Source organism: Calliphora vicina, chromosome 1 (assembly GCF_958450345.1).
Source record: "Calliphora vicina chromosome 1, idCalVici1.1, whole genome shotgun sequence".
NCBI classification, from domain to species: Eukaryota; Metazoa; Arthropoda; class Insecta; order Diptera; family Calliphoridae; genus Calliphora; species Calliphora vicina.
In genome coordinates this window covers 120,763,174-120,775,113 of record NC_088780.1, presented here as the reverse complement: position 1 = coordinate 120,775,113, position 11,940 = coordinate 120,763,174, and the positions used below count along the sequence as shown (strand labels likewise).

The following is an 11,940-nucleotide window of genomic DNA, read 5'->3' as shown; positions in this document are numbered from 1 at the left end:
TTAACAAAATGGTTTATAATTCGCAAATTGTTAAACTGTTTGATCGTTGCTTTGTGGCCAATACGTTGAATGATGCATTCCGCTGCCCCAAATGCTTCATTAAATACTCTAATCATTTCGATAAGTTTAATAAAGGTAAGAGAAAATGGTTCCATGAAGTTTTGGCAATAAACAAATGTATTTAATGTAAAGAACCGTTAGAGTGCGCCTCTGCCAGCGTTTTGTATATATAGAGTTGCCGGGTTTTAACAAATATTACATATCGAGGGGTTTGAAGGTGAATTATCATCTGCAAACCAAGAGTACATACATAATATAAGCTTCTAACACGAACACCTCTTAAATATTTCAAAATAACCAATGTTTCAGATATTTTAACAAACAAAATTTATAATTGTTCACATTGGATTCATGCAAAACTTTTATTCAGTCGAAATGGCAATACTGCTGTTTTATACCACTTTGTTCCTTTTGATTTGTTATGTTTTGTTTACACATTTTGTTGTTTTTTTTACAACTACCGAAGCTTTTTTTTTGTTGTGTTTTTGCTTTGGTACTTTTGTTCGTAGTGTTTTTTGTTCTTGTGAATGCGGATTTAATAATTGTGTTTTATTAAATTTATAAAAAGCGTTGCATTAACTGTGAAATAAAACTTTGTTGCAATTAACATTAATAGTGAACATTTGTAAGCAACTACTGCGCATGAAAAGAATAAAAGAAACTTCTTTAAAAAGACGCCAATATTAAAAAATTACTTGCAAACAAAAGTGCATCTAAGCAAAATGTTTAACAAATTGCATGGTATGAAACTGTTTGACAGCCGGTTTGTGGCCAACACATTAAACAATGCACGACGTTGCCCAAAGTGTCGCAATGAATATTCCTACAATTATGACACGTCCGATAGGTTTGATAGTGGTAAGAATAATTTGATAGTGCGTTGCTGATTTATAGATTTAAGATTTGTGAATGAAATGTGATTTGCCAAAAAAAAAAAATTATAAACAACCGTTAGGTTGCCATAGTGCAGGAATTCTTTGGACATCTGTTGATGCTTCAGGGTTCTCAAACTCATGAGAAACTTATACTATTTGGGAATTAAATTGGAAGGATATAAAAACTGTATTGCAATTGCTGTTAAATGTTAATTCAAATAAATATGTACGCCCATGTTCTGCAAAACGCATTTCAGCATGTTCTGAAAACCACGCGATTTGCTATTGGTTTCAGTATACACTAGCGGTTTGAAAACGCCAAATTTCTAGCGTTTTCGTTTGTCAGAACACCTGATTGTCGTTTTCAAATCGAAAACGTAAATTTTAAGCGATATGCGCTTTTCAGAACATATGCATATTGCCATACAAGTGTTTATCTCCTAATAAACGAAAACAAATATCCTAATTATTTTATATTTTCAAATTTACACTTATAGTTTTTGTTTTGAATCTACATATTTCATGAAGATTTTATTTAGTATTGCCGATTCTTTCCTCATTTTAAAGAGGCATACTTTTGTGAGTTATATGCTATAACCACAATTTTTTTTTACGTATTTTAAGTATTTTATGGATCCTTATAAAATTTGAAGTCGATTGGGCTATGTCATTCACTATGAAGAGATAAAATTTTACAAAAACTTATCCATATACCGTGGTTGACAAAACAATGGAAACTTTTCCAAATATTCCATATGTAGCCCAAAATTTGAAATATTTTTTTAAAATAAATTTTTTTTTTTAGTATTTTACTTGTATAGTTTTATTTATATAAATTAACTGAAAAACAAACAACATAATTAATTATATTCTGAAAAAAGGGAACAAAATTAAAAATATTCACTATTTCGCTACTGACAAAACAATGGAAACTTTTAAACTTCTGCAAGAAAGATGTGTAAAACGAAAATAATATTTAAAAGAACGACGTAAAAAGCATCCTGTTTACAGTTATTTTATTTTTAAATTCTGGTAATTTTTCACAATTTCTTTTTCTAAGTTTTTCGCATAGTTGCTTTTTTTCAAAGTTAACGAAAATGGCTAAAGTTGAGATTTGTGAAGACTTGAAAAATAAAATAATTAACGATTTTAAAGCTGGTTTAAAACAAAAAAGTATCTGTGACAAATATTCAATAAATAAATCAGCAGTTTCAAAAATTATAAAGAAATTTCTTGAGAGCGGTTCTGTAAAAACTCAACATTTAAGTGGAAGACCTCGTAAGGCTACTCCTAGACAAGATAATTTAATAGCGAGAGAGTTCAAGAAATTCCCAAAAATAACTCTTCGAGAGGTTGTTAATAGCCTAAAATTAGAAATAAGTACCTGAACAGTTAGTCGCAGGGCAAATGAGGCTGGACTTGGTTGCTATCGTCCTGTGAAAAAACCACTCATTTCTAAAAAGAACCGTTCTGCTCGTCTACAATTTGACAGGGATCATTTAAACTGATCGATACAGAAATGGAATACAGTCATCTTTTCCGACGAATCCATATACAATTTAAGAGGCAGTGATGGGAGAACATTTGTAAGACGACCAAAGGGAAAAAGATTAGATCCAAAATACACAAATAAGACTGTAAAGTTTGGCGGTGGCAATATTATGGTATGGGGATGTTTTTCAGGGCAAGGTATGGGCCCAATTCATATTATAAAAGATACCATGACAGATACCATATAGGATACAGAACCATATTAAACGAAAATATGCCCCTAGTTTGGAGATTCCAACACGACAACGACCCGAAACACACCTCTAGGGTTGTAACCGAGTGGTTACAATCCAACGAGGTAATCCCATAGAAAATCTATGGGAAATTATAGATCGTAAAATAAGGACCCAAAATTACACCAGGAAGGAAGATTTATCGGAGGCGATTATAAGGGAATGGCAAAATATTTCAAAGGAGACCATTGACTCTTTAATTGGTTCAATGCATCGTCGATGTGTAGCAGTTATAAAAAATAAGGGATGCCCAACAAAATATTGAGTTATTGCAAAGTTTAGACCATATTTGTTAAAATAATACCTAACTTTCCATTGTTTTGTCAATGCCGTAATAAAGAAATCTTTTAATTTTGTTTTCTCATTTTTAGAATTTAATTAATTATGTCCTTTGTTTTTTGTTAAATTAATGGTGTTTTCTTTTCAGACACAAAATGTTGCCTATATATTTTGTACCATTTATTAAATGGTACATAATGTGTTGAATTTTTAACGATCACAATAGAACAAAAATCATTACCATTTATGCAATTTTCTTTTATGTAGCTTCGAAATATTATAAAACTATACTTTTTGCTTACATAAAAAGTGGTGCATTTCTAACCCTTTGATAAAATTGAGTGTGAAACATGTAGTATATATTCAGGGTAACATTATTAGAAAAGAACACGATAAAACTACAAAAAACTTTTCAGAAAAGAACGCAAAGAATAAATGCTTCATTTATGCCAGAAAAGAAAATACCATAAGTTAATAAAAGTATTCAAATAAAATACTACAAAAATGTTAAAAATTTTTAAAAAATTATTTCAGATTTTAGGCCACTAATGCAATATTTGGAAAAGTTTCCATTGTTTTGTCAACCACTGTTTATTACTAATATGTCAAAATCCAAAAAAATCTTAGGCATAGAGAAACAGCGGAACCTAGAAAAAAACTCAAACCTAAATTTTACACATAATAATCAGTGTTGGTTTTGTTTTCACATATTTTTTTTTTTTACTAATACATTCTCACCACTTAGGTTTCTGACAACTGAGTTAGGTCTCTGACAGGAGAGTTTCCGCTCTATGTCTATTCTCTATGCTTAAGGGCTCGAGATTAATGAAATACTAAAAAAATTCAAATTTCTTAAGGCCCTAATTTTGTAAATCACGTCACCAAAGTGATATTTATATGGAAAGCAAAAACAAAATTTTAAAAAATTTGTTTTTGTTTATAAAAAATTAGTTTTTGTTTATAAAAAATTTGTTTTTGTAACACTCGGATGTGTGATTATTTTGAGTAATTTTTTTGTTTGAGTTTTTTCCTAGTTTTCGCTCTATGTTTCTCTATGCCCTTAAGCTGGCCACACACGGAATGATTTGTTCGCCTGATTTGTGATTAAAAATGTTCAATTAATCGCGCACAGCCCCATTAACAAGTCGAACACGAACAAATCGCACTCACAAATCACCCGTGTGTGTGCAGCTTTAAGTACCATCAGAAAATCAGTTGACACAGAAGAATTACTTTTCAAATATTTGTCACTGAAACAGACAGATAATTTTTTTTAAAGCAATTTTTATATTTTTTTTTTTTTAAAGGTTTTCTTAAAGAAAAAAATCTAGTCTTTGCAAAAAATAAATTTTTTTGTAAAAAAAATATTTAGTTTTTTATATTTTCCTTTGATTGGGTTTTTATAAATATCGCAAACGGCACATTATGGTCCAAGTAACTAATTCAATGATTAATGAATTATAAATAAACAAAAGCCCTTGAATAAAGCTAAAGAATTAGATGTTGGGAATGGATTTATGGAATGAATGGCGGGTATTTTTAAATTCCGAATTAAGATTTTAGTGAATTACGAAGCTGTGAATTAAAACAAAATTTAATGGACTTAACACGTTTACAAGCCACCAAATGGATTTTTGCATACCACAGTATAAAAACGAGAAAAATCTAATACTATCTAATTTTCTCAATTTTAATAAAAAGTGGACTACAGAATTATTTCCGGTTTCATATAAAAAATGCTGAAACTAGTTTTTTTACCTTTCCTTCCCTAGATCACCATGTCAAAAGCAATCGGCCCATGTTATTGGCCTGCGGCCACAATATGTGCGAGAATTGTGTCTATCACAATCGCCACAACCTAACCTGCGGTACATGCCTCAAGCCCGTTCTCATAACACAAGAACCAGCAAAACAATTTTCAAATTTTAAAGTACGCGATCATTTTGATATGAATTTCTTTTTGATGGGACAATTGAATCATTGGCGTTTCTATCGCAAAGAGGGTTCAGCCAACAACACTCTGTTAATGAGTGCAGCTGGACGTTCAAATATCAATAGTACTATGTTCGATGCAGATGCCAGTGTAGCAACGTCGTCGGTTATAAAGTGTGCAGAATGTGAATTGGTACCGTCATTGGGTAAATGTCGAACATGCAAATTCTACTATTGCAAGCGATGTTTCGATAATGTGCACAAGAATAGTAAAGTATTGAAATTGCACACGCTACAACGTTTCGATAAGGATGCAACTACATACGGGGAACTGGTGCGTTTAACAAAGCCGCGTTTTTGTAAGCGACATCAGCGTCATTCTGATCGTTATTGCCCGAAATGTGATTTTGTATGCTGTGGAGAATGTGCTCGACAAGACCATCAATATCATCACTATCGAAAATTATCAGATGAGGTAAGCATGCGGAAAAACTTAACGAGGATTAAGGTTTTAATTGAACTTTTTATGTATTTATCTCCCTGCAGAACGAAAAGTTAATGGAAGAATTACATGTTACTCTGGATAATGCTCAATTGGCTCGAGAGAGTTTAAATAAAGGTCAAAAGGTAAGTGATTTTTAAATGTTTATTTATAATAAATTATAGGTATATATTTATTAAATAGGAATAAAAAAAATATACAAATATAGTTATTTACAATGAGTTATATATAGTATATGTATGTATTTAAAAAAAATATATATATATTTTAAGGAGTTACGAAAATCTTCAATATGTTTGTGCAAACGCATAAGAATTATTCACCCATATTATGTAAGTCGTTGTCGACACAAAGTCATGTTGACAGAAAAAAATGGTATATGTTCCGTTGATATCGATAGCAATTGGTTACTACTGATAGAATTTTGTAGTTTTATAAGCCGGGTTAAAGTACAAAATGCTGTCAATAGTTAACAATTATTATCGATACAAACGAAACATATACCATTTTTTTTTCTGTCAAAGTGACATTGTGCCGACTACGAATAAATGAAAAATAGGGGTGATTATATCAGGGCTTACTTGTATTATTTTAATTCTATTATAATCTTTTAAAATTATTAAATATTTTTTTTCTATAAATTATAAACAAAGACAACTTAAATATGGCAAGTTTATAACTGTTATAAATAATGCTAATATATATTATTATTTTTTAAATACTTGCCTTAAAACGAAATACATAATAATTAAGTTAATATACCGCACAACATTTACAGAAAAAGGCACAAAAAACGTATTTTAACTAAATTTATCTTAAACTATTAAAACATTATGGTTTTCAATCGTACATAAACAATTTACTTTTTGTTAATTTAGCTTGTGACACAAGATTATTTCAAATTATTTCAATTTATTATAAAAAATATTTTTTTTTTAAATTTTGTTCTTATTTTGATGAAACGTCAAAGGAAGTCAAATGAAAAATAATTAATTATAATTTAACTTGTGCTCCATATTGCATTTGAAATATTAAAAGAAGTATAACGTTCATTGTATTATTTGCTGAGATATTGAATGTTTATGTTCAGATTTAAGATTTAATATTGAAATCGATACAATGAAATTATACCAATTTTGTTGATAATTTATATCAAAGTTTTTATTTGAAAATCCCAAATTCGAATTTTGACGGATTTCAGAAAAATCTTGAATATATATTCTGAATTTTTTAATTAAAACTGGCAATTTGGCCAAATAAATTCCAAAAATTCTGTTTTTCCGGAAATCCTTAAAATGGAAATTGCAGTTACTGCAAATTTATGAGATGTAATTATTTCTGGTTTTTAATTTCCAAAAGAGCATTTCTTTAATTTTTAGAAATAGTTTAACAAAATTTTAAAAAGGTTTATAATTAGAGTTTTAAAATTTGTTATCTTTTTTGGCCCCAGAATTTTTAAATGATTTTAAAAAATTTAAAATGAGAATTTTGTGTATTTCAGTAAACCGACATTGTTTTTGTTTTTGAGGTAATATTTGTGGCCAATAGGCTAGGTTGTTGAAAATAAATAATAATAAAAAAAAATAACGGACTCTTGTATATGAAAATACGCATATTTGAACAACATTGAAATAGCAGTGCTGGATTTTTTGTGAAAGCCACTACATACATACAAAAATACGTAGTGGTACTCGTTTGGAGTTCTTCAGTTGCCGACTGGTCTGCAAGCAAATGCCGCAATATTTTGTGAACTTACGGGTTGTGAAACACAGTATAATGTAAAAATAGTTAAAATATTTGAGAATTTAGTGGTATGTACTTCTATTATATTGTTCGCAACTGTAGTTTTGTAAAAAACAGCTTTTTAATTTAAACAAAGCTATTTCTTTCAAAGGTACTTTCTTTAAAAGGTAGTTTCTATAAAAGGTGGTTTCTATAAAAGGTATTTTCTTTAAAATGTACATTCTTTAAAAGGTACATACTTTCTTTAAATATACTTTCTTTAAAAGTTACTTTCTTTAAAAGGTACTTTCTTTAAAAAGTACTTTCTTTAAAAGGTACTTTCTTTAAAAGGTACTTTCTTTAAAAGGTACTTTCTTTAAAAGGTACTTTCTTTAAAAGGTACTATCTTTAAAAGGTACTTTCTTTAAAAGGTACTTTCTTTAAAAAGGTACTTTCTTTAAAAGGTACTTTCTTTAAAAGGTACTTTCTTTAAAATTTACTTTCTTTAAAAGGTACTTTCTTTAAAAGGTACTTTCTTTAAAAGGTACTTTCTTTAAAATGTAATTTCTTTAAAAGGTACTTTCTTTAAAAGGTACTTTCTTTAAAAGGTACTTTCTTTAAAATGTACTTTCTTTAAAAGGTACTTTCTTTAAAAGGTACTTTCTTTAAAATGTACTTTCTTTAAAAGGTACTTTCTTTAAAAGGTACTTTCGTTAAAAGGTACTTTCTTTAAAACGTACTTTTTTAAGACGTACTTTCTTTAAAAGGTACTTTCTTTAAAATGTACTTTCATTAAAAGGTACTTTCTTTAAAGGTACTTTCTTTAAAAGGTACTTTCTTTAAAAGGTACTTTCTTTAAAAGGTACTTTCTTTAAAAGGTACTTTCTTTAAAAAGTACTTTCTTTAAAAGGTACTTTCTTTAAAAGGTACTTTCTTTAAAAGGTACTTTCTTTAAAAGGTACTTTCTTTAAAGATACTTTCTTTAAAAGGTACTTTCTTTATAAGGTACTTACTTTAATAGGTACTTTCTTTAAAAGGTACTTTCTTTAAAATGTACTTTCTTTAAAAGGTACTTTCTTTAAAAGGTACTTTCGTTAAAAGTTACTTTCTTTAAAACGTACTTTTTTAAAACGTACTTTCTTTAAAAGGTACTTTCTTTAAAATGTACTTTCTTTAAAATGTACTTTCTTTAAAAGGTACTTTCTTTAAAGGGTACTTTCTTTAAAATGTACTTTCTTTAAAAGGTAATTTCTTTAAAATGTACTTTCTTTAAAAGGTAATTTCTTTAAAGGGTACTTTCTTTAAAAGCTACTTTCTGTAACGTAAGTTTAAAAAGTTTTTTTTCCAAAAGGTTCTTTAGAACTTTTAAAACTGGAGATAATAGTAATATACATATATTTTATATGTTATGTATGTAAAGGTACTTTTTGAAAAGGAGTTTCTTTTAAAAAATACTTTTTGAAAAGTAACTTCTATTACAAAGTATTGCTTAAATGGTCATTCTTTAAATGTAACTTTTAAAAAGTTTTTTTTTTATTTCAAAAATTACTTTTTAAAAATGTTTTAAACAATTATACTTTACTACTTTTTACAATTTTAACACAAATGAAGCAATATAATTCTATTTTATTTTTGCAAAGTCAACTTTTTTGTTAATTTAGCGCTCAGCGGAATAATACATGGTTCAATATTTATTAGCAATTACTTTTCAAACAACTATGAAATTTAAATAGGCATTTAACTTTAACTTATTTGTTGGATCAATACTTTTATCAAGTCGAATACAATTAGTTTCTTAGGAAAATATCCAATTGATGTAACGGATTCTTGGCGTTTTATTTCCAAGATTATTTCAGAACTAGTCAAATTTAGTTTAAAAATAAAAATAGAAATACAAACTAAAAGTTCTCTTAACCGATTCTGAAGTTTTCAAATAAATAAAATTCGATTTTTCATATAAAAATATTTATGTACTGGCATCTGGTCCCCTCAAATTAAAATTCAAAGTGAATCGTATATAAACCTAAGTCATGCATTTTACTAAATAAAACCATAATGTTTTACCCCCTTACACAAAATAACGATTCTACTACATACTTCTTTTTCGTTATTCTTGTGTTTTTGTTTGTTTGATTAACTTTCACCTAATACTCTACTGCTTAGACGCAAATTGTTCCTATTAATTTGTGTGTTTACTATTCAATAACATATCACGTATTAAATGACCAGTAGCGGTATCTGGTTTTATTTCAATAACATCTACTTTTTCTACCGTAATTTGCATTTTATTCGATGTTGATGATGTTGTGGTTGGCGGTGCTGGCAACACTGACTTTTCTGTACTCCCATCATTAGTATCATTAACATCATCACTCTCAAGTGATTCTTCTGTGGCTGTATCAGTCTTATTCACCTCTGAATCTTTTATAAGGTTTTCGTGGCTACGTTTTTCATTGTCATGACTTTGCAATTGTTCCTCATCGTAGTCGGGGCCCACAGTAGACGAAACAATAATGGGTTTTAAACTGAATGATATCGGTTCGGGTTTTATGGTTGCCGTCAGTGTGGCTATTGTTGTGCTCTCAAAATTGTCTACAGTGCCACGTTGTGATATATCGTCAACCTCATCGTCTATGAGTAGATTACGTTCGGAACTTTGTTCACTAACTTGAGAATTAACCGACTCGTGTTTGTGTTGCTGAGCGGGAGGATGGGACTTTACATGTCGATTGGGATTATCTTCTGTGGTGGTTTCTTCCAAGTGATTGTCCTCCTTGCTGTCCCCGGAAACTGTTTCAATTGGTGGTTCGGTTTCGGTGGCTGCTTCGGCCTCCTCTTGCAAGGCTTTCTCCTTTTCTATGCGCATTTTTTCCTCCATTTCTTGGAATTTCATGGCCAAATATCTAAAAGTGTTTGAAAAACATAAAATAATGTATATAAACTTAAACTTAGCTGGTTTTTTTTTAAATTACTTATCGACTATTGGTCCACTATAGTCCTCGGGGAATTTCGGTGTAAAGGGCAAAATATATTTGTACAAACGTTCATTCAACACATACAACTGGGACGTTGTAGCACATTTAACATTAAACCACCAGTCGCAAGTTAAGGCAATCTGCAACAAAAGGGAAATTAATATATGCAACAGAAATTATTAATAACTTCCTTCCTTATTCCTTTGTGTCTAAAAATTAAGTTCAATTCATTATAATAACATTAAGGCTAATAAATTTCCTTTAAATTGTTTCTCCCACCTGTTTCGACTTAATTGCTTTTAATTTTCTTAGGTGTTTTAATTAGTTTAATATATGTATGTACTTATACTCGTACTTGCTTAAGCTCTATCCTGTTTATTTTGTTGTTGCTCTTTTATTTTTTCCCATATGCATGCATACGCTTGAAGAGGAGGATGTGCAATACACACACATGTTTGCATTCAACTCACCTCACATTTGTTTCCTTCTTAATTGTTTTTAACACAACGTACAAGTATCCTTTTCTACAACAACATTATAAGGACATAGATATGTGTGTTATTGCCTCCAAGCAACATATGTTGCTTCCTTTTGTTTGCGTGTACGTTGCATGTATCCAATAAAGGTGTTGCACTGTTCCCACTTGAAAATGTATTCATTTGTTATAATATATTGAATTGGCATGTTCAACAGAACTATTAAATAATTTATTTCCTCACTTTTTGTGTCTACTTATAAAAGCAGAAATTGAATGGCAAAATACAGCGTACATAGGACATATTCTTTATACAGAAAACATTTGTTAAAAGGAATATCTTAAAAGCTTTTGGAAATCAATTGATATGTATTTGAAATCCAATTTACTTTACTTTCCCAACATATTTCAATCAATGATTTTTGAAATAGTCTCCTAAATTTACGGAAGTGCTACCTTTCATATATTAATTTACTTAGAATTGTATTAACATGATTCTACTCGAATGATCAAAATGTTAATCTCCAACTATAAATTGCAAGGAATGAAGAAATTTTATAAATTGTAAACAAAAATGTACATGTATCATTCATTCCATGAAAGATTTATTTAAAAGTTGTTATTTTGGCCATTATTATGGATTTATATTACTGAATTGTGATAAATGAAATGAAAAGTGTATGTGCCAACTTTGATTGAAATATCTTTAAAATTGTGACCTGCACAAGGTTTACATGGACAGCCAGTCCACCAGTCAGACGCAGAAACTTCGTTTAATGGACTCAAAAATTTAGTGAGTGAGTAGAAATAGAAAAAACAGCAAATTAATTTATTTTATTCCAGTACACATTCTTTGGAATCTCATCATTTAGAAAATAAATGTTTTCGAATATGTATGCTAAAAGATACCAATTTACATTGACCTCCAAAAATAAAAACATTTTCTTATTTTCCAAAATTTCTCAAAACTTTCATAAAAACGCTATATATTCCACCATATTCACCCAAAACCAACATCACTACTTACACTAGCAACTCTTTTATTCAGTCTTCATATATTGAGATATTACGTACCTGACTGAAAATAGTACCATTTGGACATAAAAATGATGCTTTGCCACCATTTAAATCACAATAGTGCCACACTTGACAATTCGTTTCGGGATCACCAAAGAATCCTTTGTAACGTTGCTCCGAACAATCAAATTCTGTTTGTGGTATTTCAGCATAATTTGGGTAATCAATACCCGGACGACCTGTACTGGGACCAGGATGTTTATCTACAACAACAACATATTATTTCAATAATCTCAAATAACACAACAAAGAAAAAAAA

At 29.3% G+C, this 11,940-nt stretch overlaps 2 protein-coding genes across 3 annotated transcripts in view; one reads left to right on the top strand and one right to left on the bottom strand.

Moving 5' to 3' along the window:
• qin overlaps nucleotides 1-11,940 on the top strand; it is a 223,432-nt gene continuing 211,492 nt past the window's right edge. The window contains exons 1-3 of one of the 2 annotated variants that reach the window (XM_065515666.1): nucleotides 1-135; nucleotides 4,771-5,405; nucleotides 5,477-5,557. In XM_065515666.1, coding sequence (XP_065371738.1) covers nucleotides 9-135; nucleotides 4,771-5,405; nucleotides 5,477-5,557 — 843 coding nt within the window. In that variant the 5' untranslated portion in view covers nucleotides 1-8. Of the gene's footprint in view, nucleotides 136-608; nucleotides 919-4,770; nucleotides 5,406-5,476; nucleotides 5,558-11,940 lie in introns of those variants that run through there. The other variant, XM_065515664.1, reaches the window with a different exon arrangement.
• LOC135948916 (uncharacterized) overlaps nucleotides 9,257-11,940 on the bottom strand; it is a 108,540-nt gene continuing 105,856 nt past the window's right edge. The window contains exons 7-9 of the mRNA XM_065498367.1: nucleotides 11,679-11,884; nucleotides 10,127-10,269; nucleotides 9,257-10,057 (exon numbers count right to left, since the gene is read on the bottom strand). Of these exons, the coding sequence (XP_065354439.1) occupies nucleotides 9,334-10,057; nucleotides 10,127-10,269; nucleotides 11,679-11,884 (1,073 nt within the window). The 3' untranslated portion in view covers nucleotides 9,257-9,333. The remainder of the gene's footprint in view (nucleotides 10,058-10,126; nucleotides 10,270-11,678; nucleotides 11,885-11,940) is intronic.